The 25,985-nt window shown below is 58.5% G+C and overlaps 1 protein-coding gene across 30 annotated transcripts in view; it reads right to left on the reverse strand.

Moving 5' to 3' along the window:
• Positions 1–24,321, reverse strand: part of CACNA1G (calcium voltage-gated channel subunit alpha1 G) — a gene marked incomplete at its 5' end in the record, with an annotated part of 62,674 nt that extends 38,353 nt beyond the window's left edge. For 29 of the 30 annotated variants that reach the window (XM_079725898.1, XM_079725891.1, XM_079725886.1 and 26 more), the window contains 9 exons: positions 7,606–7,982; positions 9,866–10,649; positions 12,827–12,919; positions 13,087–13,387; positions 13,851–14,010; positions 16,025–16,122; positions 16,518–16,651; positions 16,813–16,924; positions 24,080–24,321. In XM_079725898.1, the coding sequence (XP_079582024.1) occupies positions 7,606–7,982; positions 9,866–10,649; positions 12,827–12,919; positions 13,087–13,387; positions 13,851–14,010; positions 16,025–16,122; positions 16,518–16,651; positions 16,813–16,924; positions 24,080–24,321 (2,301 nt within the window). The remainder of the gene's footprint in view (positions 1–7,605; positions 7,983–9,865; positions 10,650–12,826; positions 12,920–13,086; positions 13,388–13,850; positions 14,011–16,024; positions 16,123–16,517; positions 16,652–16,812; positions 16,925–24,079) is intronic. The other variant, XM_079725894.1, reaches the window with a different exon arrangement.
• Positions 24,322–25,985: the final 1,664 nt, after the last annotated feature.

Here is a 25,985-nt window from a genome sequence, read left to right on the forward strand (position 1 = left end):
TGTGCAGAGCGTATCCTCCAGGACCAGGGTCGAGGGTCCGCCCCGGTCAGAGGGTGGGAGGCACCACGGGGGAGCAAGGCTGCCAGGTGGGTGGGGCCCAGCCAGAAGGGCCCTGACTCCGCTCCACGCCTTGACTCCGGCTGGACGTGCCTCTGCCCGTGATGCTGCCAATGAGGCTTCTGGGGGGAGGGGGGAGATGTGCAAAGCAGTATATTAAGAAGGTTAATCTGCTGCAGTAGCGGCAGTGTGCGGATGGCTTGGAGAGACAAAGAGGTGGAGACCCGTTAGGGGATACTGCAGCGGTCCAGGCGCGAGGCCTGAGAGCCGGCTCTGGCAGACGGGGATGTGCCTTTTGCAGGGAAGGTGCAAGGTGGGGACAAGCCAGACCAGACCTGAGGGGAGGCCTGTACGAGTCACCCCAACCCTGCCAAGCTCCACCTTCGCCCCCCGTCTCCTCAGCTGCCACCTGTTCCACGGACCCTGAAATCTCTGTTCCCCAATTCTGACTCCTCAGCTCACCTCACCTCTGCCTTTGACCGTCCTGCCTGCTGATCCCACACCCAAAAGAGGTGGTCCAGGTGGGCCGCAGTGATGGGGTGAGGGTCACTGGGTCAGCGGGGCCTCCCTCCTTCTCCTCCTTCTCCAAGGAGGTGTGGGAAATCGGGGCGCGCCCGGGCGGCAAGAGGTTTCTAGACCTCACAGGCCTCATCACACAGGTCATGGCGTTGCACTTCCCGACCCCTGGAAGCACTCTAGCTTGGAATTTCGCCTCTCAGCACGCCTCTCGCCCCTGGGCCTCTCGCCCCTGGGCCTCTCGCCCCTGGGCCTCTCGCCCCTGGGCCCGTTGTTAGGTGTCACTGTGCTCCAGTGCCTCGTAACCGGCAGTACTGTAGCCCCTCCCCGTGGTCTCCTGCCAGCTCCCCAGAGCCACCCCAAGGGAACGCACAAGCCAAGTAAGTGCAAGGCACCCAGAGTGCTCGCTCAGCCTGCAGACAGTCAACCCAAAGCTTCTGTGACTTAAAATTTTGGATCTGTGGCCCCTGCCCCTCATTCGCCTGCACAGTCTCTCTGCCCAGCTGTGGTGGAACATTTAAAGGCTGCCCTCGGGCCACAGATCTCAGAGGGCGCCTCCTGTCTGGCCAGCTCCAGCCCAGGTAAGTCCCCACCCCCTCTGCCTCTCTGCTGCAGCTGTCGAACTGCTGAGCTTTGCTAGTCACGAAACTGTGCTGACCGGACAGGGGAATACCCTGCTGGGGGACCAAGGGCTGCTCTGTGCCGGTATTCATCTTCCTCTATTGCTGGATCTCCATCTTTCACCCCCAAGAGCTGCCTCAGGCCCTTTCCCTCTCTTCGGCCCCCATCCCCACTCCCAACCTGGCCTCCTGCTTCATGGGGCTCCACTTCCCTCCCCCAGGCAGCTCTGGGTCCTGCAACCTACTCGTCTCTCTTCCCTCCGGAAGGCAGCCAGCCCCTCCTCCACCCCACACCCGCCCGCCATGCTCCCCTGGACTCCATTTCATTCCATCAGTTGTCCCTGTTTCCCTCACTTCTCCAATATCCCTTCCCCCGCCTAAACGCAGAAACCTTCGCGTGGACCCAGGCCTATTCACGCCTGAACCCCAGGCCCCACCACTCCAGCTCTCCCCAGGAACCCTCTCCCCAGCCCTCCTCTTCTGGGCGCCTGGGCAGTACCCGAGCCTGCTGCGAGCCCCTCCTGCCTGATGACCACCTCCCTCTGCTTCCCTGACCCTGTGCCCCGCCATGTCCCGCCTCTCCAGAAGTCACTGGGGTGCGGACGAAGCAAAACAATCTCCTTCCAAGCCCTGTTCTTCACCCAGAGAGCCGAGCTGTCTGACAGCCTTCCCAGGACGGCCCAGGCCAGCTCCAGGGCGGCAAGTCCAAAGCAAGCCCTCTCACCTCCTCCCCCAAACCTGCCCCTTTCCCGACTTCCCGGCTCCATCCCTCTCCAGGATTCAGGTTTGGAGCCTAGGAGTTATCTAGGATTCATGCCTGTCCTTCATCCCTCTAGCTGCAGGTGCCCGGGCGCACAGACCTTGGCAATGGAATGGCTGGGCCCCCACCCACTCACTCCATTCCCCCGCCGCCATACTGGGGGCCCTCATTGCCTCTGATCTGAACGATAGAAATAGCCTCCGGGTGCCTCCCGCGAACCAGCCCACACCTAACTGGAAGCTGCAGCTTCAACAGCACTGCTGGACTCACTTCACTGCTGCTCAGACAACGCGGGGTGAGGTGCGGGAGGCAAAACGACGGTGCATTCCCAGGCCAGGCTGCCAGAATCCCCCCCAGTCCCTCCACCGGAACCCTCTGCTCCTGGCCTTAGCTACCAATCCCACTTATCTTTCAAGACCACCCTCAAAAGCCACCTCCTTCAGGAAGCCCTCTGAAATCCCCCATCTGGGTGTAAGCATCTGTCCTCGGTCCCCGGAAGTCTCCCTTATGGCATTTGGCATAATCATCCATGAAGCAGAATGACTTTTCTGCTGGAATCTAAGTTTCTTGGGTGCTCCTGGCACTGCCCCCACTCCCATTCTACTATTCTATTCTAACATGCCGTGCACAGGAGGTGCTCCCCATGTTTGCTCAGTTGGGGGAGTCTGAGAGAGGCAGATGACGCCTGGAGGACTGTGAGCACCCCTTTTGCTGGTCATCTCCAAAAGAGCACCCTTCTCCCTCCCACATCTGGAGAACCTTTGACAGTCTGGGACCAGGGCAACTGTAAAAATCATCCCCGCAAGTCTTCCTTGGCCCTCAGCCCCAGCTCCTCTGCCTGGAGGCCAAGGACTCCTGGGAGGCCCAAGGAATAGGACAGGTGTCTGTAAACCCCTGTCCTCGAAGGCCACACTGGGGTATCCATGCCTGTGTCTATCTTCTGGGAAAAGGGTCCCAGCTTTCAGCAGAATCCAAAAGGAGCCTGTGAATCCCCTCAAAGTTAAGACCTACCACATCTGGACTCTCCCCCACCCTACCCCACCCCCAGCTTCCCTTGCCTTGAACAGCTGACTTCACTCACTTATAAATAGAAACCCTCCCTGGACATGTATCTAGAGTGACAGGATGGGGAAACAAGCAGAATCATCACCTGCCCTGTCCTCTCCTGGCCTGAAAATCTGTGTAGTTTGGACCCTCCCTCTCTCTCCTCTGCAGGCCAGGAGACCACTGGGCTGTGTGCCCTACCCACCTCCCCACATGCTGTTGTCCCTCTTCTAGAATATGAGGTTGGCCCCTGCCCTCAGCAGCCCCAAACCAGGTAGGGGGTGATTAGGAAGCTCCTGTGTCTTTAAGACCCCATTCTCCTGGAGGGGCCTTGCCCACACGCATACTCAGGCAGAGACAGGTTCCAGGAAACAACCTCTCTTCTGTGCTCCAACAGCACACTGGATGTCCCACAGGCACCTTGTACGCAATGCCCTCCAGCCCAGCTCTGCACAAGCCCCAGTGCTTTCGCCCCTGAAGCAGAAACCTGGGTGTCATCCTCGCCGCCTCGTCCCCACAGATATCCAGCTTGTCTTGAGTTCTACAGATTCAGCCACCTGCCAGCTCTCCCCAGCACTCTTCTCTGTGTCTCCAGGGACAGAGATGTATGAACTGGCCAGACCACTGCAGTAGCCCTCTGGTGGGCCTCCCTGCCTCCTGTCTCCCTCTCCCTTCTACTCCCCACGTGGCTTCCGGGGGACTTTTCATAGAACAGAAACACATATCATCGACCTGCTTGAAACCTTTTTTGGGAACCTGTCACCTTCAGGATAAAATAAATCCGAACTCCATCCTACGCCTCTCAGGACCTAGCTCTGCTCTGAGTTTTTTTTCCAAACTCATCTCTTGTTACTTGCCCATCCCAGCCCCCACCCAGTGCCCTATTCATTCTGAGCTCCTTATAAATCTCTTTGTTTTTGTGTCTGGTGCCTCTGGCCCTCCCCCATGCTGAGCCCTACCCTCTACCCTTCACTAGCTACTTCCTAATCTCCATTCAGACTCAGCTCTTAGGTCATGTCCCACTGAAGCCCTCCTTGAATCCTTTCCCCAGTCTGGGTCATGGACTACTCCTCTGTGCATCCTTTCCAAGCACGTATTACATCAAGTTAGTGTGACTGTTCACTTGTCGGTGAGCTCTTTGAGAGGAAAGACAGAGTGCCCCGGCCCAGTGCTGTACTGGAGCGTCTGCTTGTGCACCTCTCTTCCCAACTCCACATGCAGCGACATCACATTGGTAGCTTGAAATCAGCCAGAGTGGAAGCATTTACACCATGGAAATTGGCAAATACTGTAAACACCCCAAATTAGGACAATTTTTTCTTCTTAAAGGGCTGGTTATTAAACATTTATCAGCATGCCACTGCTTAGGCCCAAGTCTGATGCACAGAAAATGTGTGTGGAATGGATGGATGGATGGATGGATGGATGGATGGATGGATGGATGGATGGATAGTTCACAAGCTCCCTGCTCCAGGCGCTGCCCCCTAGTGGATGGGGCACACACAAGCCCGCCCTCCATCAGACTGCACTTCCCATCTGAAGTTATATCCTTGCTCCCTCCTCAAAGTCCTGTGTCTTTGTCCCCCTCACCAGCCTCTCTGCACAAACCAGCCCTGCCACTTCTCCGCCAGCTGGTGGGTTAAGGGGTGGGAAAAGCAGGAGAGTGTGGACAGCATGGGGTCCGCCTCGGGTAGGGTGGGGTATGACAGAATGGATGCTACCTTGGTCAAGAGGTTGGTAGAGAGCAGCAGGTTTTCCTGTTCTAGACAGGAAAACCGCATGATGGGTAAGATAGGTGACAGTGGGAGGGGACAGGTCTGGAAAGGGCACCAGCAACGGGCTGGGCTCCTCCCCCAGCGAAGCACCAGCAACACCCTCTCCGGTGTCCAACAGTCTGATCAACACCAAGATCGGTGGATACCGCTGCCTCGTGAAGAGCGCTGCAGGGACGCCGTGAGCCTCCGGCCCTCGCCTCCGAGCGTCTGCAGACGCTCTTCCTCGCTGTGTCTCTTGCTCAGCTGGCTCCTCCTCACCTTCATCTGAGGCTCCATTGGAGCCTCTGTCTCCTGGTCTCTGCTCCGTCTATCCTGTTTGCATCAGGGTCCTGGTGTGTCTTTGGCTCCCTCTCCGTACCTGTCTCTGTCATCTCTACACCTCTGTGCCTCCACCTGCCTCTGTCTCCTCCCCCTGGGTCTCCATCCCCCTCTCTGTATCTCTGACCTTCTCGTCTCTGTGTCTCTGCCTTCCTGTCTTTTTGCCTCTCTCCCCCTGGGTCTCCATCTTGCTCTCTGTGCCCCCATCTCCCTATCTCTGTCTCTCTCTCCCTTTCCCTTTCTGTCTATCCCCCTCTGTGTCTCTTGTCTTTCGGCCTCCATGTCTCCTTGCACCCTTCCCTGCCCCCCTCAGCCTGCTCAGGCTCAGGGACCCAGATGGCGGGACATTCATGCCGCAGTGCCTGCAAGCACAGGGCCACGGCTGCTTCTGGGATTTTCTACCGCTCCCAGCCCCTGAGCCTGCCGGGGCCGCAGTCAGTCCTCTGCCTGGACTGCTGGTGACTCTCACTCACCCCTATGGGGCCCTCGGCAACCAGGTATTGGGACAAACTCCTCCCTGGAGCAGACATTGTGCCACCACTGAGTGGGGACTGCCTGCTGCTGAGGACTTGGGAGGCTGTCCCCCGCTTTCCTCAGCAACTTGGATAAGGAGAGGTTGCAGGCACCGTGACTGATTGCTATTACTTCTCCCCCAAGGGGATGTCCCTCTTGATGTCTAAATGGAAGCCCTCTTGCTGCAGCGTCATCTGCCCTCAGTCTCTGTGACTCAGCTTCTTGCCAGCACAGTCAAAGCCTCCACCAGCAGCCGAGGAGGTGCCCCCGGGGGGAGGGGCATCGGACCACAGCCAGAACTGGGGTAGAGGGAGAGGAGGCTGCGATTCCGGCTCGGGAGCTGGCGTAATGGGAGCTTAGGAGCTGCCACCACCTGGATCGCAGCAGCAGAAAATGCCGCCACAACCAGTCTGACAGAGCACAGCACCTCTCCCCAGGAGGCTGGCTGAGCAGGCGTGAGGCACACACACCCACGCCCCGTGCGCCCAGACACAACACGCCCACCAAAGTGCCAGGGTATAGCTGGCTGGGTGCGGGTCATTGCGGCAAAAGGAAGGGGCGTCAACGTGGTTGACGGCGATGGGGGAGGGGCTGGGGTGCACCCGGCTGGACAGGGCAATTGGGTAGGAGCTGAGTGGGGTGGACGGTAAGGGAATTCAGAACCCCCTGAAAAGTGAACATCGCACGTTTGCTCCAGCCGGGCTTGGACCTAGGATACCCAGCCTCGACCCAGACCCACTCCCCCGCACTGCCCCGTGGCCACGCCCAGCGGAGCCCAGGCCCCGCCCCATGGTTGCCCCACCCCTGCCCCACCCGTGCGTGCGTGCGTGCGTGCGTGCGTGCGTGCGTGCGTGCGCGCCCACTCCACACCTTTGGCTCCACGTGCCTGCACCCATTAGGTCGGGGCAGTACCTGGCTTCGGTCGGCACCAGGGAAGGTCTGGCAGCCCCGACCCTCCCTGAGCCCCAGGACAGTGAGAACCCCCCAGGGGAGGAGAGCACAGAAGGGCCTGTGAACAGCAGCACCTGCCTGCTGGCCTCCCTCCTTTCCCAAGAATCCGACGAGGGGGTGACCTGGAAGGCCAAACTGGGGGGAAGGGCCGCCTTCTGAAGGGATTCCTGTGGGGGATGAAGCCATAGCCGGTTGTGAGGCCCCATGGTACCTGCTCCCACCTCCAGTGTGGGGGCGGGGTCAGTGGGGTTCCCCAGGCCACCCCTTCTGTTCTTGCACAGCTCTGCGAGAGGAGACAGCCTCCTCCCCCTCAGCCCAGATCCCGTTGCCTGCAGCCGTCAGCCCCGCAAAACAAGCCTGCTTCCTCTTCCACATGACAGCCCTTCAAATATTTGAAGACAGCTCGCCGTCCCTGCTGAGCCTCCTCTTCTCCTGACTAAACATCCAGGTTCTTAGAACGATTCCTCAAGCGCAGTGGTTTCAAGTCCCCTCACCATGCTGGGAGCTCTCTTCCACCCAGAGCCGCCCTCCCCGTTCACAGCACGGCTCCCAGAACAGAGGCCAAGAGCAGATGGCCTCCCTCCCTCCCCCGCCCAGGGGCAGGCGCCAGCCCTCCACTCCTCACTGCTACCTGCACAGCCCCCTGCTGCTTCCAGTCAATCACACCCCTAATTACTGAGTCAGGTGAATGCCCGGGGGCCCAGCCCACCCCCTGGATGTGACTTGTCCCTCCAAAAAGGCCTTGCCCACATCTGATGCTCATCACTCATTTAAATCCTTTAAAGCCCACCTCCTCTCAGAAGCCTTCCCAGATAAAGCACACCCAGCTCAGACCCTGCCCCTGCCCTGGGCAACCTCCACACTCAGAGACTGTATGACATTCACTGGCTTTCACGCTCCAAAGAGCCCCCACGCAGTGGTGCATCTCCCTCCTGTCCTCCTCCCTGCCGTGCAAGCTAGCAGCGTGGAGAGGAAACTGAACACGGGGTGGGAGGGGAGGAAAGGAGAGGGTCCCCAGCCCCAGGGACCATGCCCTCGCCCGTGTCCCTACCTGCTCGTGGTATTCGATGCCCATGCTGAGTGTGTTGACCAGGATAGCAATCATGATTCCCCGACCAAAGTACTTGCTGTCCACAATCTTCCGAAAGGTGTCACAGATCAGCCTCCAGAAGGCCAGCACAGAGCTGGGCTCCACGTCCAGCCCCAGGCTCCGTCGACGCCAACTGTGGGGATTCTGGCGGTCACCGTGCTGGGCGTCCTGTGTGAACTCATAAACTGCCTCGCTGTCTGAGTCAGGCATCTCGTGGCCGGCGAGCTCCACCTCCCCTGCCCCAGTCCGGACACAGTAGGGACAGCTGTCTGGGCCACAGGCTCCACTGTCTGCCTTCAAGCAAGGGCTGGAGATCTTGCAAGAGCTTTGGCAGGCGCCTGGGACAGGAGAGGAGAGGCTAGAGACTCCAGGGTTTCCAACTTGGGGTCACCCTTCCCTCAGAGTGTGTATAAAAATGAGTGGGGGAGTTTGGGATTCTTTCAATGATGGGGGTGCTAGGCACTTGGTGGGCAGGGGTGCTGAATGACTTGCGGTGTGGGCAGTCCTGAGTAATAGAGATGCCCCCAGATGCCAACAGCATCCCACCGGCAGGCACTGCGGGTTGTCCTAGGGCTGGTGCAGTTGACCTAGGAGCCTTCAGGAAGGAACCTAGACCATCTTTCCTTCCCAGGGAAGCCAGCCCTGCATTAACACTGCTTTAAGTAGCATTTTCCAAGGGATCCTTAAGACACACACCCATACATGTGTATTCATGTATGTTCTCACACCAGACACACACACATGTGCACTAGACACATACTCGCGTACATACGTGTACTGTGTACATAAGCATACAATTTATGAGTCATATATACATGCACAGCCAAACACAAGTGTGCACAGACCCATACATATCACACGGCGCACGTGCGCCAGGCATGTGCACACATGGGCGTGCATACACACCAGACAAGAGCACCACCCCGTGTGCACGGACACGCACCTATACACATCAGATACGTGTGGACACACGCACACGTGAACACCAGACATGTGCATGCAGACGGGCACATACACACACCAGACACCTTCATGCACACACACACACCCCAGACTGCGCATGTGCACGTACACAGTGACCTATCCCAAGACACCGATGTCCACTCAAATACAGCTTTGACCATAGACTGTGAGAGCTGGAAGAAACCTCAGAGACTACCCAGAGAAAGCGTGGATTTGAAGACGCCTGGCTCGGGGCCCAGCCCTTCCGTCTGCATGCAGGAGGACATCAGTAAACACCACTGACAGCTATGATGGTCCCAGCCCTGCCTTCTACACTGAGGGAAATAGAACCATGCGTGTGTGCGGCTGGCTGGCGCCCCTTGGCAGGGTAGTAGAAGAGCTGGCACAAGAACCCTTCCCACTGCATTCTGTGATGGCACCTTCCTGTCCCAGCCCACATTCCCACATAACAGCCCACAAATATCCCACTTCTCCCACGTGCCACATCCTTCCTGAAACACAGGCCCTGGGCTTCGGCTACAGTGAGTCTGTCTGTGGAGGAGGGTGTGCCACCCCTGCCTAACTGGGGGATGCCCCCAGGTGCAAGCATCTCCCTTTCCCACGACACTGGGTGTTCCACCCATCAGCCTAGCAGCCCCTGAGGACTGGCTGCACCAAGCTCCAGGTCTCCCTATGGGGACGGAGTGACACTCATGTTTACAAGAGTGCCCTTAGCATGGGACATGGTGCTCACCACAATCACACACCATTTCCCCTCTGAACCTGCAACAAGGACTAGAGAGCGTGGGCCTCAGAGTCAGAGGGCCCTGACTCCACCCCTCACCAATGGCACAGCCTCGGGCAAGTCCCACAACCTCTGGAAGCCTCCTTTGTCTCATCAGTAAAATGGGGATGATAAGAAAGTTTATCACTTAAACGGATGAGAGGCTCCAGTGGGGTTTTGCCTGAGAAGCATGTGACAGGCACACAGCAATCCGTCAACAACTGCAAACAGCATAGAGCAGGGCACATAGCAGGTGCTCGTTACATGACAGCTGTTGTTATTATTACAGTGTAGGAATTATGATTCCCATTTTAACAGACGAGAAAATTAGGGCTCAAAGAAGCGACGTGACTAGCTGAAGGTCCCAACACCACGAGTGGCAGAATGGGAACCCAAGCCCTGTCCTGACTCCAGACGCCCCAGTGCTGGCTGGGATGGGATATCACCCAGTCCCTGGGTGAGGGGCACCAACATGCCTCCCCCCAGACTGCTCACCTGTACTCTGTGTCTCCAGCAGCTTGTGCATAGAGCTGTAGGGCCTGGGTGGGCTGTTGAGGCTGGTGAGGGTGGGGGGTCCAGAGGTGGGGGCCACCTCCATTAGCGCCTTCTCTTTCAGCACCTCTGGTGGAGGGCTGGTGTGCATGGTGGGGTACACCTTCCCACTGCCCACAGTCCTGCCCGAGGCTTCAGATGGCGACCTGGGAGGGGGTGCCTGGCAGCGGACTGGCTCCAAGTGGCAGTCAGCATGGTAGAAGCTGTGTACAGACTCTGCACCCCCTGGAGGGCCCCCGGAGAGGGCGAGTGTCGAGGGTGGTGGCAGCATGAGCCGGCGAGATCCATTAGCATCTTTGTCCTGGATCTGTGGGCTGGCCCGGGGGGCCCGTAGCGTCCCGTTGCCCAGGTGGTAGTGGTGGTGATGGTGGTGGTGATGGTGCACCAGGTGGTGGACGGACGGACGGCGGTGGGAGCGAGAGCAGCTGCCGCTGGGCTGGGGTTCCTGGCTCCCGCGGGGAGCTGGGCTGCTCAGCAGCCCGGCCCGCACGCCCGCTGCCCGGGAGACCTGGGCCAGCCTTCGGGCTGCTTTCCGGAGGATATATACGAGGTACTTCAGCAGCTCCTCATAGCAGCTGCCCGGCTCGGAGAAGCTGGCCAGGGTGCTAGCGTTGGAAAGGAACCGCACGCGCTGCTCCCGCATCAGCTGGCTTTCCCGCTGCTTGGTCTCTGAGAACTGCGTGGCAATCACCACCAGGCACAGGTTGATCATGAAGAAGGAGCCCACCTATTGGGGTGGGGACAGCAAGAGGAGACAGCCTGAAGGAAAGGGACTCACAGTGCCAGCCACCGAGTACAGAGTGCTCCCTCTGTGCCAGGCGCCGGGCTCAATAATTGTCCAAGCATCATCCTGTTTTATTCTCATAACAGTCTCAAGAGGTGACACCTTTATTGTCTCCATCTGACAAGTGAGGAAACCGGGGCTCAGAGAGGTTGAGGAATTTCCCCATGATCCTTCAGCTCATGCACAGCAAAGCTTAGACTTGAACCAACCTCTATGGAATTCCAAGGCATGGCTACTGATGATGAGGTTATCTGGAAAGGATATCTCCCAAACTCCCTGCCCCTAAACATGCCCATCCTCCGAGATTCTGAGCACCCCCTCCCCAATTCCCATTAGGAGGTAGAGAAGGCTGTGGAAATGAGTGCTATCTTGGGGACATGGGGTTTTCACATTGGGTTGAGCTTTTGAGATCTTGGCAAAAACATTTTTCACAAAACTCCTGCTTCTAGCCCCAAGTCTAGCTGCGTAAGCTTGAGCGAGACCCTTAACCATGGGACCTCAGTATCTTCATGACCAGTGGCCTTGGCCTTTCCCCTCCCCCAGCTGGGTAATGGGCTGAATCCTGAACCCTGCAGACTGGCCAGGTTGCCACTCTGACTTGGCCACACTCCCCCATCTCCACCTCCATGCCTCAGTTTCCCCCGGGCTTCTGGGATGGCAATTGCTTGGATAACAATCCAGAATGAAGGTAATGAATATTTATGGTGACAAAGCAGATTTTTTTTCCTAGCTTGTGTCCTAGTAATTATGATAATTAGCTTCACTAGTGTGATTCCAGAGAGCTGTTTGGAAAGATTTTTCATGGGGTGTGTGGGAGGGTGCAAACAAGGCCCCTTACCTCTCTGTCTGCTTCCTTCCCACTCCCCAAGCCCAGGGAGAGCTGAATGGTGAACAGATCCCGTGAAAAGGTCATGAAACCACTTCCCAGAGGTGCTGGCCTTGCCACCCAGGGGATGGTGGGGGGAAGGGAACAGGCCCCTACCCTTCCATACCAGGGATGGTTGGGGGTGGGGCGCTGTTCTTTCTCAGGGACACCTCTCACTCACCGAGAGGTCTTTATTCTGACTCTCTGGAGCCTGCCTAAGTCCTGAGTAGATCTTAGTCTCTTTCTCTCAATATCTGTCTGGCTCTGTCATTGGCCTCTTGGTGACATGGAAAAAGGGCTGGATTTGGAGTCGGTAGCCTGGGGTTGAATTCTCAGCTCCAGTGACCAAGCCCTCTGAAGCTCAGAGTTCTTATTTGGGAGATGAGGCCACAGTCCCTGCACCTGCCACCTGAGGATTAAGCAGGCAGCAGATGTGACAGCGCGCTTCAGCAGCGACGCTCAGCCCAGCAAGACTAATCCACAGCACATGCAAAGCACCTGACGGGTTCAGACAAATGAGGAAGTGTCAGCTTCCTCATCTGTAAAATGGAGACAACAACAGGATCTTGGTGAGGATTAAATGCACCAGCACATAAAAAAGTGCTCAGAGCAGGGACGGGCACATAGTAAGTGCTCAATAAATATTAGCTATAAGTGGTAGCAATTAAATTATTAATCATGAATGGTAGTGACTAAATATTGCTACTTTTTGCCTCTGTCTTCTGTCCTCCTAAAGTCCTGGAACTTCTGAGCTGGAGAAAGAGATCACACAGTGTTTCTCAACACCAAATGATGGGAATTTGGGGTGGAACAATTCTCTGTTTGCAGGACTGTCATTTCAGGGTGTCTATTATCTACACCCTACCCCCCCCCCCCCCCAGCAAAATGCCGCTAGTGCTCCCCTAGTTCTCGTAAAAAACAGGACCACCCTTTGCCATTTCCAAATGCCCCCTGGGAGAGGCGGCATCACCCTGGGTTGAGCACCACCCATTTTAATGATGAAGAAACAGATGCCCAGGGTGGGGCTGGGGGGCCTCATAGGGAATGACTTGCCCAAGATTTTAAGCGGTAGTCAGTGATAGGCCTTGACCTTGGATTTCCTCCTGACTCCTCATGACAGGTGCCTTCTGCCTGTGTCTCTATGGGACTTTTCCTGAGAGCTAGAACTTCAGACCAAGCAAGTCCCCTCTCTGGACTCCCCCCACCCATTTCCCCAGGATCCCCCATCCCCACAGGGGCCTGAGGAATCACTCACGATGATGAGGAGGATGAAGTAGATGAAGTTGTAGAAGGAGTGAGCATCCATCACAAAGTACATGATGTCGACCCAGCCCTCCAGCGTGATGACCTGGGGAGGTTGCAGAGGGGCAGGCTGTTTCTGGGCCCCCTAAAGCCTCCTGCGGTCTCCTCTAGAGGCCCTGACCCCATCCCAACCCTGAGGACAACCACTCCAAGCCGGGACTGTGTCCTGACACTTGTGTTCTGGGCACTCTCCCAGTGCCCAGGCTGCCCCACCTGGAAGATGGCAATCCAGGCATAGCCGATGTTGTCGAAGTTGATGGCACCCTTGAAGGGGTTGTGCTCCCCTGCAGAGCAGTTGGTGTAGTACTGGTTCCAGTTAACACAGGTAGTGTTGCTGGAGCTGTTGTAGGCCTCGTAGTCCAGGCCACAGGGCGGGCCGCCACCCCCGTCCCCGCGCAGCGTGGGCACACTCCTGCAGGAGCGCATGCCGTTCTCACGAGGCTGGGAGCAGATGAAGGGGTTCTCGTCCTCGTTCTCGGTCTGGTAGTAGCGCTCCAGGTCCACGCTCAGGGGGCTGCGGAGGAAACAGGGATGAGGCTGAGAGCAGGGTTCTCGGGGGACAGGGCCCAGGAAGGGAGAGCTGGGTGGATGCACTGAGGCGCACAGGGCGAGCACTGGGAAGGGGCAGGGATTCATGGGTGCAGAGGGGTGCGCCAGGAGCAGGCAGATCGAGGGTGCAACTCCAGAGTCGGCACGTGGGAAGTCCCCATCCTAGAGCAGAGGTTCCCAACGTGGCTGCACTTCAGGCTCACTGAGGAGCTTTTAAAAATCCCCGTCCCCAGGCTGAACCCCACACCCATGAAATCGAAATGGGCAGCGTCGTTTAAACTCCCCAGGTGACTCCAGTGTGTAGCCAAGATTGGTAACCAGATATGTCACTAATAAGAGAACAGATATGTCACCAGCAACAGGAACTCAGGGAGGTCCCAGCCCCACAGCCACTCCCAGGTCACCTCCCGGCACCATGTGCCACTCACAGGCTGAAATTCTCGGGCAGGAAGCATCGGTTACGAAGCAACCCTGCCCACAGCTGGACGCCAACGATGCCAAAGATGAAGAAGACGAAGAAGCACAGCAGCAGGACGTTGCCCAGCATGGGCAGCGTGTCCAGCAGCAGCGTGACGAGGATGCGCATGCCTGTGGGGGCAGAAGCCACGCTGGGGGCGCCAGGCTGGCCGGGCTCGGCTGGCTGCCACGGGCCTGGCAGCACTCCCAGAGGGGGCCCACCGGGGCCTCTGAGGCTGAGACAGCCCGGCTCAAGCTGGAGGGAGACCAACAGACACTGCTAACTCTGCAGGCAGCCCTCGCAGCCCCTAACCCCTACCCACCGAGAATGAGCAGAGTGGCCGCAGTTTCCAAAGCATTCTCCAGCACCGCACCCCACTTAACTCTCCCAGCATCATCACAGAGCTGATATCACCCCAATTTGCAGATGAGGGTTGAGGCTCAGAGAACTAACATGACTTGTCCAGTACCACAGAGCTGCTAAGTGTAGGTGCCAGGACTTAGCCAGGCTCTCTGCTTCCGCATCCCACTCCCCAATACACACACACACACACACACACACACACACACACACACACACTCCACCCTACATCCTTCTCTCACCAGATATAATCCCCTGACCTCTCTAAGTTATAGACGCCAAAGTCATTGGGGAAACCAAGGCAGAGAGCTCCAGCAGGGGCGTTAGCAGGCAGGAATTTCCCTCTGAGAGCCAAGCCCTCCGCAGGGGCCAAGATGCCCTGCACTTCACCATGGTTCTGAGCCCCCTCCCTGAGTCTAGTCTCTGCTTGGTCCAGATCCTCACATCAGGACCTGAGGACACACAAGGCTGTTTCCTCAGGTGGCCGTCACTTAGCAACCCCTTCCACGGGGAAAGCCACCACCAACCTGCCCCCGAGATGCTGTTAGGGATACTGCCCTCCCTCCCCACTCCAGATCTAGGACATCTAAACTAGCCCCCAGGCCACCAAACCCTTGTCAAGCACACAGACCTCTGGTGGCTAGTTTCGACCCCCAAAGTGACCCTCGTGGCCCCCTGACCCCTCCAGGGAAAAAGCTTCTAAGCAGCTGCTAATTACTCCTCCTGGTGACTGAAGTGGCCCCGTCCCGCCCCTGCCACTCAGTCCCTCTCCCCTCTCCCCGCCCCCTTCAGCTCCTCTGTGCTTCAACTGAGATCAGTTCCTCAGGGTTTGCATTAAGGGAATTACACCGGTAGTTAGAGGCCTATAAATCTGCCAGCGATCACCTGGGGCGCGAGAGGAGGGAAGACATGCCCCTCATCTGGGGTTCCTGTTAACACCAACATACACCAACGCCTGGAGGACACATTGAGCAGCTCTGCCCACCCAGACACACACACACACACACACCCCACAGGCACACACACAGGCATGCATGCACACGCAGCAAAGGGGGCTACTGCTACATCAGACACTGAGCCCCAGAAACATGCCCCCATCCACCCCACTCCTGGGATGGCAGCAGAGACCATGTGCAGCTTGTGTAGGTTGGGGAGTTGCAAAGGGGGCCTGAGAAAGGGTGGGGGGCGGGATGCAAGGGGAGCTGGAGCTGCCAAAGCCTGGCTGGCTCAGAAACTAATGCGGTTTAATTTAGATAATTGTCCCAGCAGTCAGTTGCTGCAGAGGCTTGGAAGGGGGTGGGAAGAGGAAGGGGCCACAGCCGGAGGATGAGGCGTGGAGCGGCCTTGTCTCGAGAGAAGTCATGCTCGGTGTGGCCAGTGCTGTCTCACCAATGAGAACCAGACCGCATGAGAGGCGGTTCTGGCTAGAAAAGGCCATCCCACTTTGCACCCACTCCTCCTGGCCTGCCAGCCTCTCCACCCTGCTCCCACCGCCCCTATTCCACCGGAGGGAGGGTGATCTAGCTGAAGGGAAGGGGTCGTCTGAGACATTCCTGAGACTCTGACCTAAAATCAGGCGGAAATGAGGGGGAAGGGGCCGCAGCCCGGGTGGGGGCTCCCTTGGGCTCCAGCGACCCACTGAGCCCTTCTCTCAGGGGGCCTGCCTCAGTGTTCCAGGCCCGCATGAGGCCTGTGAGTGGCCAGGAGGTAGGGGTGGGGTCTGAGATTCCCACATCTCCTGTTGGGGTTCTCCGCCCAGGGGCCGAGGGCTGAGGGGTCACTCACTGGGCACCCGGTTAATGGCCCTGAGCGGCCGCAGCACACGGACTGTCCTGACAGCTGAGAAGCTGACGTTCTGCAGGTCCAGCGAATACTCCAGCATCCTGCAGGGAGGGGCCCAAAGGGAGGCCCTTTGAGTCTGAGGCCGCCGTGGGGGTCAAAAGAGGTCAATGAGGAATCCTGCTGTGGTGGGGCAGGAATCCTCCCCCTCCACCAAGGGACCCCGAAAAGCCAGCTCTCTCCCTGGGGGCAAGGCCACCCCTAAGCCAAGGACAGACTCCTTATCAGAGAATGAACAGAGGAGGGTGGGGATGGAGGGGCCTTGGCATTCAAAGAAGTACTGGCTCAGGCACTATAGGACAGCCCCGGACCCTTGGTGGACAGCCAGGGAGAAAGGAGCACTGTACATGGGCTGGGGGAGGGGGCCGGGCCTAGAACCGGCCCTGGGGAAGGGACCAATCGGATCCGTGGCTCTCATGCTCCAGGCCCAGGCCCTCACCCTGCAATGACGATGAAAAAGTCAAGCCGGTTCCAAGTGTCTCCCAGGTAACACCTTTTCCCAAAGATGCCCAAGGCCACCATCTTCACCACCATCTCCACAGCGAAGAAGGCAAAGATGAAGTCATCAAAGGCCTGATGTGGGGACAAGAGGCTGCTGACACTGAGAAGAGGCGGGGGGAGCAGCCCCTACCCCACCCCACCCCCTCCTCTGGGCTCAGGGCCCCTTGCAGAGAAGGTGTCGGGGTTTATAAAGATCAGGAGCTGCCCCCGCCTCCCCCCACACACATGCTTACCTGCAGAATCCGGCAGCGCTGGGAGCCACAGGCGATGTCTTCACACGGCCGGAACATGCCCAGGGTCACACAGTTGAGAAGGATGACCAACATGCTGATGCGCTCAAACCAGGTACCAGGCGGTCAAGGAAACAGCTGGCCAGGGTGGAGTTGAGCCCGGGCCCCCACGCCCTGCCCAAGCACCTCCCACTGCTTGACCTGCCCACCCCATCTGAGATGTAGCCAGGTGTAGCCAGCTAGTCCCACCTCGGGTCCTATCACCTCTGGACCCAGCTTCCTCTTCTGTAAAGTAGGAAAAGCCACAAATATCCTGACTATTTGCACAAGCCATTTGGGGGATAAAATCGATCGTGCTTGTGGAAATGCCAGGCACCAAGAGTTTGCTGCTGAATCTGAATCTTATTCTCCCTACCTCACAGGGAAAAATGTGAGAAGCAAATGAGATAATGTATGTGAATGTGTGACACAAACCTAAAGTCGGATTATGCTTGCCTTACAGTTTACCAAGCACTTTCACAGCATGCCACATTGGATGCTCACAACAGCCCCGAGAAATATCCGGGCTAGATCACCTTCTTCCCCAGAACCCAAGGAAACTGAGGCCCAGAAGTCATGTGCTGAAGGTCACAGGAGAGACCCAGATGAGACTGAGTTTTCCAAGCTTCTGATCTGGGATAGCAGCTTCCATAGCTGCTCAGGCTGCAGGGAAGGGCTTGTCACGACCACACTGGCCCCAGACAGGCAGGCGGAGGCAGACAAGCACCACAGAACTGGAGCCTCAGGCTGCCTCTTCCCCAGCCAGCCCCTGGCCTCTCAAAGCCCTCACATGGCCTCCAGACACATTCACACAGTTAAATAATGAGGACCCACTACACACCAGGCCCTGTGCTGGACATAAGCCCCCAGCCTGTGCAGAGCAGACAGTACCCTGTATACAGACCATGCCACCATCACACTTTCTTATGGCTTCCAGCAAAGCCCCACCCTGGACCAACAAAGACTCTGTTTTGCAACAAGGGGGAGAGAGTGGTCTTTCTAAACCCTGAGTCTTTCCACAGAGTGGATTTCATTAAGGGGCTCACTTCCAGCCCATCTACAGGAGAATGCAGAAAATGGCCTCCGGACCTTAGAGAGTTCTGGGCACCAGACTCACAGAGAAGTGACCAAGCATCCTGTTTTCTCAAGGAACACATGAGAGGGTTGGGGAAGAGGAAAGAGGTTAGAAACAAGCAGAGAGTGGGGGGGGGGGCCGGGGGGAGGAGAAGGCCTTGAGGATGGAGGTAGGGAGGGCGTCATGGCAGCCCACAGCACGACCCACCAAGCCAGACTCAGTGAGACAGAGAGCGCCCACAGCAGATGGAATCTTCCTGTCATAACCCCACTTCTAGAGTGAGAAGGCTTTGGCCAGGGACCCAAGGACTGACCTTGAAGCTGATCCCAGCCATACCCCATCTCTGTCCTGAACCTCCGACCACACCCCCTCTCCGGGAGCCCACACTCAATCACCTCAAAGCCTTTCTACCCGCTCCTGTCACCCAGGCCCTTTTCCCTCAGACTCACATCCCTTCCCACCAGCAGGTACCCTAACTTCCCAAGGCACTACAGTTTCCCTAGTCTTACATCCTCACAGGAATAAGAGTTAAAAAAAAAAAAAAATTCTAGGCTTTTGGGGTAAGTTGATGGAAGGGGGTAATAAAAAGAGCGTTCTGTCTCTATGGAGCTGTTTTCCTGAGTGGAGCCGGAGCCCAGTGGATCTATCCCCAGAATAAGGGTCAGCCAGGGGTCGGCCTGGAAAAATGGGGACAGGGAGGGAGCTCCTTTGGGACCATCGTCTGAAAAGGGAAGGACACGATTACCTTCAAGAACTGGCCTGCTTTCCCCAACCTAGCCCCCTCCTCTCCTCTATAGGGAAGAGGTTCTGGAAGGGACCCATATGAGCAGATGTCTCTACATAGGGGCAGGTGGGTAGTTCTCCTGGGAAGAGGGGCTCCGGGACACCTGTTTGGACCCCTCTAATGGCAGTGAGTCTACCATGTCTTCTGTGCCCTTGTCTCGTCTCCCTCGCTGAGGCACGGGGACTCTGTTACACCCAAGCACCTACAGAGCTTAGAGTAATGCCTGGCATGTAGCAGATGATCAATACGTGGGAAGAGTGAATGAATGAATGAATGAATGTGAATCAGTCAATCAACCCCCCTGCCTAGAAGCCAGATGTATCTCCCCATTCATGTTTTCCTACCTTGTTTGCTTCAATAGTGATGAACTGATGATGAGTGGGGGTGGGGGGAGAAGTGACACCATAAAGGTGCTGTCCCTCTTCCTGTCCCCACCTTACACATGCTCACACTGAGGCGTCTTATAGCCAGAGTCTGCCTCCAAATAACCTCACCTCCAGCTCTTAACCACAGAAGCCCCTTCTCAAGAGCCCTCTTGGCAATTCACCTTACTCCCGGGTACATCCTGCCACTCTCACCTCTCCCCTTTCCCTATAGGTAAACAGAAATGGACAGGGAAAACACCAAGGCGCAGGAAAATTGGGGACCATCTGAATTAAGGAATAATTAATGAGGGTGGGGGGTCTTTCACCCTTCTCAGGGTAGGGCTCATTTCCTTGGGAATATGGCCGTATGTCACTGTGCCATGTTCCTCTGTTGCCATAACAACAGGAGGATGTGTCACCAGGTGGTGTGGATTTGTTGCCATGGTAACTAAAGGGACCCCCCCCACACACACATATGAACTCCGCTTACCCAGGCTGCTGTCTTGTCCTCACGCAGGGAAAGGGTAAGTGGGGAGACTCACAGGTTATCAGGTTGGGGGGGAACCATGTGACAAATCCCCATAGCAACCAAGGGAATGGGGGACATTGGTTGCCATAGTGACTATGAGAGACCTGTGCAGTCACATGTCCACTGTTGCTATGGTGACTGTCAGGGCTGGAGTGGATCCCAAAGGGGGAGGTGGGTAGGAGAAGGGAGGATCTTTCGTCTCCCCACAACCCACCATCCAAAGCAGAGGAAAAAGGAAATGGCAGGGTGAGGAACCCCCCTTCCATCCTCCCTCCTCTTCCCCCTCCAGGAGAGGGAACTAGAGCATGTTATCTGAGAACTTAGTCCTGTCTGTGGGGCTTTATCTAGAGCCCTTGCCTGGTTGGGCAGCTATAAGGGAGAGGAAAGTAGAATGAGGAGGGAGGAGGGCTGGACCACCTCCAGGGGCACGGGGGCTCGGGGCAGAGCATGACTGAGACGGGAAGCAGGCCCCCCAGCTGTCCCATTCTCTGCTAGGAGCCTGCTAATCTGAGACCTAGGAGCACGGAAGAGGTAAAGGGCCTGGACCCAGGAATCCTGGCCTCCTACTGCTCGTGGGGAAGGTGGGGTGCTTGCCTCATTCACCCCCGGAGAGGCTGGTGTCTGTGGGATTCAGCATTCCCAGGGTGGGGTGAGATCTAGGGGCTCAGGAGGGGGCTCCTTCTAGGGAGGCTGAAAAGGGGATTCCCCCAGCTGAGCCCCTCCCCGCCCAACTCCCACAATCCTGTTTCCCGGTGGTCTGCCCGCCACAGACCGCTCCAGAGTGTGGGTGTGTGGGGAGGGAGGTTTCCAGCTGAACTGAAAACTGCAGCCCGAAGAAAGGCAGCCAGCCCCACCCTGAGACAGAGACGAGAGACACAGAGATACAAGAGAGCTGGCCCGCTGGAATCTTTGGGAGGGGAAATAGGCCAGAAAGCTGATTCAAACGTCTGTGACTCTGTGTGTGTGTGTGTGTGTGTGTGCGTGTGTGTGTGTATGTCTGCGTGTGTGAGCAGTTGTGTCTGTCGCCATCCTGGCTGAGGCAGGCAGGGCGGGGTGAGAGCTGGGGCGGGAGCAGGCAAGGGGTGAAGGGGGTGCTGTGTGGTGGGGGTAATCCCAGGAATGGCTCCAACTGGCACTCTCCACGACGGGGAGTCCCCTGACAGTTCGGTGCAGCAGAGTGTGTATGCGGCCGAGAAGGAAGGTGGGCCTGGACAGGAAGAGTGCCAGGAGGTGCTCTGGCCCCCTCAGCCCAGCTCAGGTCTCCAGCCCCAGCCCTTCTCCCCAGAACTCCCTCTGGAGAGCCTTGGGTTTGAAAATGAGAGGAGGGAATTGGTGAGGAGACGGGAAGAACACCCCCTTCCATTTCCTCTGAGGACCAAAATGGAGACTTCTCCCTAGGTAAGAGAGACAGGGGAACTTGGGACACTGGGACAGTGGCGAGGAAGGCTCCAGAGATTCCGGGTGCCCCCTCCCCTCCAGACGCACACACTCTCAGAAACACACAGCGCGATCACACACTCACACTCACTTCTGGAAGCCATTAGGGCTCCTGCTGTCCAGGCCTCCCCCTTCTCCTCCCCCCACTCCTGGCGGGCTCCCTCCTCCCCCTCTGGCCCCCTTCCCACTCCCCCTCTCGGCATCCCAAATGCCAGCCTGTGATTTCCAAATGAGAAAAAGCTGTGCTGGGCTCTGAGCTTGGAGAAACTCCTACACAAACTTCCAGATGTGACACAACAGCCGGGGAGGGAATGCTCAGGATCTCCTTCCCGGGAGGGGAAACGCACTCCCTCACACTTGAAGAAACACACACTGCAAAGTCCAACACACTCCCTCCCCTATAGCCTGGGAGGAGGGGCCTTTCTGACTCTGACCGTGACCCCCCCAGTCTCCCCAGTACCACTTCCGAGCCCCTCCTTCCTTTTGCTACCATCCCCTCCCTCCCCAACGCGCACACACACACACACACACACACTCACTCACACTCACTCACATACCACTTCCCACCTGGGTCTAGATCTCCTCTCTAGGAAACCTGGTTTCTTAAAGAGGCTAAGAGAGGAAGGAGCTGAGAAGCATGCCAAGGAGAGCCTAACTAGCTTCAGTTAGTTGAGGGGAGGTGTCCTTATGTCCCTCAGGCCCAGAGGTGCAGCCAAGGGAAGCCTCGCAGATACCAAAAACAGAGAGGGAAAGACTGAGGCCCAAGAGTCAGTCCAGAACCCCTCCAGCAGTGAAAAACTTAGGTTTCCCTTCATACATAGGTGTGATGAGAGTGGTGAGGGCACATGTTAGGCAGCCCCGTTGCCAAGAAATTGTTCTCCACCCATCCTCAGCCAATCCAGGCTTAGCGGGCTGTCCAGACCGAGTGATGCTAATGCCCCTTACCCCAGACTCCCACCACCCTAGAGGTAAGCCTGCTCCCCGACTCCCAAGATGAGCACTGGGCCTCCACCTCTCTTCTGTCATTCCAGCCCTCTCCAACGGCCCCCTCCCAGAACACCTCGAGGAAGGAATCTGACCCCAGACCATCCACTAGCACCTGAAGATAGGGTAGGTGGGGAGGTGCTAGCCAAGAGGTCTGTTGTTTTGGAGGGAAAAGGGAGAGAAGATTTCTCTACACACGGTCCCCCACCACCACACACACACACCCCCGGGCGGCTCCTGAGAAGGAGCGGACAGGTCTGGTGCTTTTCTACATTCATGGAGAGGGTAAGTGATTAGCCACAGAGAGGAGGGATGCCCTGAGCCTGTTCTTTTCAGAGACATTTGTTCTCCATCTCTACCCCTGAGAAAGTGGCCTGAGGTTGTGAGGGGTGGGGGGGCGGTGCAAGATGTACCAGCTCAGCAGGTCCACACACCTTGGAGGCAGCCCTCTATTTCTGCAGCTCAGAGAGAAAGGAAGGGCGGGGGATGGAGACAGCGTGCGACGAGGGGAGCTTCCTAAAGACCCACAAGGTGTAGAGGATGGGGGTTGGGGGGGACCCAAGCTCACATCCCTGCTTTGCGCGCTAGAGGCAGCAGAGCTGCAGAGAGTGAGGGCGGTGCCAAGCTCCCCCCCGCCCTTCCCCAAAGCAGAGTCCCGGTTGGGCTCTTAGGGGTTACAAGGGAGACCCGACGTCTCCCACCCTGAGTCCAAAACAGCCTCTGAGCTGGGAGGAAAGTGCCAGGAGAAGCTGTCAAGACCAGGGATGGCAGCGTACCCCCCCTTCCCTTCCGGCAGTGGCGGAACCTAACGCAGCCTGGAGCTAGGCATTAGTCAAGCAGTGCTTTGTGCTAGGGGCTAAGGGGGAGAGGCCGTGGGGATTAGGGGGCTGGGGTCTCCCATGCAATTCATGACGGGGCAGAGGATAGAGGGCAGTGCTAAATCTATCTCCCTGGGATGTGGGGCTTGCATTCCACAAACCTATCCAAGGAGTACACATGGGGTGGTGGACCCGAGTCTTCCCCAGTGAACCGGCTCAGAGTCTCACTGTCCCCTCAGTACTTTCTTGGAAGGCTGCGGTCTCCCATACCTGCTCTGTAATCAGGCGGGAGCACTCCCATAGAAAGGGGGTGGGTAACTTGGACCGGTTTAATCCCCCGCCCTGCTTGCCAAAGCTCTTGCCAGTCTTTCCCTCCACAAGAAAAAAATGTGGCACAAAACTCCCCAACCCAACCTTAAGCACCCCGCATTGAATAAAGAACTGGGGAAAAGGGAGGCACTCTGAGCACTGAGCTCCTACCGAAAGGGTCTCTACCCCGGCTCTGGGGGCAGACGGCTTTCCTCCATCACATCTTTTTCTCATTCTGCACCCCTGACATCAGCCGCCGCCGGAATCTCCTTTTTGTGCCTCCAACCCGCGGGGTGGGGGTGGGGGCGTTAGGACCTGGTCCCCGCCCCCCAACATCTCCCTCAGGGGCAGTAAAAACGTCAGCCTCAAGGACCAGGTCGGGGCGGGTGCCGGTGGGGTGGTGTGGGGGAATCAGACCCTAGAATCCACCGCAAACTTTGGAGCTGGGGCAGGAGGGAAACCCAGGAGATTGCGGTCCACCCCCTCCCCCGTCCCCGCAGCTTCCTCCCCACCCCACCCCCCAAACTCGGAAACCAAACCCAGCTCGCTAACCGGCGGCGGGCGGAATAGAGCTCCCAGGCTCCCGAAGCTCCCCACATCTGGAGGATGACGACCCTCCCCTGCCCACATCTGGAGAGCATCCAGCTGCACACCAGTGGGGCACGTCTCCTCTCTTTTCCTGGCCTGGATCCCAACCCCCCAAGGAGGACTGAGGTGTGGGTACCGAGGTGGGGCTCGCCTGGGGTATCAGCCAAACCTGCTCCTGTCTCCCCTCCTACTCTGAAGCCCCCTACCCTCTTTTGCAGCCCCCCTCTCATCTGCCCACCTTCCGGGCTCACTTCTCCGACTCACCTGGCTTTTGGTCCCCTCAGGCGGCGCGGCCCGCCCCCCTGCGGCCCCCCAGCCCGGCAGTCGTGCCCCGGAGGATATGGGTTACAGACCGTGCGGAGACACCAGCTCCGCGGGCGGCTGTCCTGGCTCAAGTAGAAGAAAACCACCGGGGCCAGTGCAGGGTATGGCAGCCCCTCCGCCTCGGAGTCCGCGCTGCCCGGGTCCTTTTCCGCCGACCCCGGCCCCGGCCGGCCCACGGCCCCCGACAGGTCGTTGAGCTGCATGAAGCTCCGGGGCTGTCCTGACTCCTCGGCGCCCGCTCCATCCTCCTCCTCGTCCATCCTCTGGCCAGCTGGGGCCCCGGGTGGTTTCGAGAGGGGCAAGGGGCGCCCCTCAGAGAAGGTGTCCTCACGCAACCGGGGGGCCCCGGCGGGGGCGCATCTGGGGAGCTCTAGGGCGCAGGCTGAGCCCCCGGGGGGGCCAGTTCAGCCCAGCTCCCCCTGCCCGCAGGGGCATGCTGCCCGCGGGGCGCCGGGTCGCAGGGAAGCCCCGCCCGGCGCGAGTCCCGCTTCCCCAGGGCTTCTGGGCCCCCCCGGGCCGGCTCCCCCTCACTTTGTTCCGGCTTCTTCGCTTCGCGCCCAGGCTCCGGTCGCCAGCTTCGGCACTACCTTCGGCGAAGCGGCCCCAAAAGGGGGAGAGAGAAAGGGGGTGGAGGGTGGGGGGGCCGGGGAGGGGCGCCCCCTCTTCCCGCGGCGCAGCTGGAGCAGGATCTAAGGGGTCAGCATCGTCCCGGCTCCGCGCCAGCGGCGGCGGGGGAGGGGAGGAGGAATCTCTTTGGGGGTGGGTTTGGAGGGGGTGGGGGGCGGCTCCTTTCTCCACCCGGCGGCGGGCTCACGGTCCAGGAGGGGCGGGGAGGTGGTGGGGGGCCGTCCCGGGCAGGGGTGGAAGCGGAGATGCCGCCGCCGCAGCCGCCGCGGTGGCTGCCGCTGCCGTAGCTGTCGCCGGCACCACTGCCTCCTCCTCCGGCCGAGACGCGGAGCGAGCAAGCGAAAGCGGCGGCGAGGAGCCCGGCGCACGCCACAGCTGGATCCCTCACTCCAACTTCAAGCCTCGGCCCCGCCTCTCCCCAGCCAGCCTCGCAGCCAATCGCCGCGCGCCGCCGGCCCAGAGCCGCACTCCCATTGGCCGGCTGCCGTGGCAGTGCGGGCGGGGGCACCGGGGAACGAGCCACAGCTGGAATCCGGTTCCCACCCCAAAGCCCGGGACCGCCCCTCTCCCCTCCCCTTGGCCCCGGTGTCCGCTCCCGAAGACTGGAGCCAATTAGACGGCTACCCAGACCGAACCCATTTTCTTATTGGCCAGTGGGGGCTCTGGGACTCCTCTGGAGGGAGCCCCAGGGAATCAAGAGTATTTGGCGCGGGGTCCTGGGATAGCGCCGCCGGCCCCCGGGCATCCTTTGTCCAAGACCCCAGAATTGGACCGCAGCCGGAGGGCGGGGCTCAGCTCTGGGCGGGCCTGGTGCAGAAGGCAGGCAGGCAGCCCGGTGTGAGGGGTGTGACCAGGGTCCTAGAGCGAAATCCTGGGTCTCTACCTGATTAATATCCTACCCTGGAGTTGAGTCTGGGAGCGGGACTGAGGAAGGGGCGAGCGGAGCGGGAAGTCCCGGGGGTAGGGCTTCAGGCTGGAGGAGGCTGGTCTCAGGAAAACGGGCGGAGCCCAGGGAAGGCTGAGGCAGTCAAGGTCTGGGCGTGGCCTCCACCAACCTCTTGAGCTCGTTGTTTCTCCTCCCAGGTCCATTTCTGCGACTTTGACCCTAATCTCCTAACACTAACCCTCTGACCCTGATCTCATGTTGACACTCCTGAGCTTCAGGAGAGGGTTTCGTGCTTGAACACGTGGCCCCAGGCAGGTCACGCCGGACCCAGAGCCCGGATCTCCAAGAGCAGCTGCGGAGCAGAGGGATGCTCCTGCGAAGGGACCTGCCAGGGTCTCGAGTGTGCGGGAG

Source organism: Hyperoodon ampullatus (assembly GCF_949752795.1).
Source record: "Hyperoodon ampullatus genome assembly, chromosome: 19".
NCBI lineage: Eukaryota > Metazoa > Chordata > Mammalia > Artiodactyla > Ziphiidae > Hyperoodon > Hyperoodon ampullatus.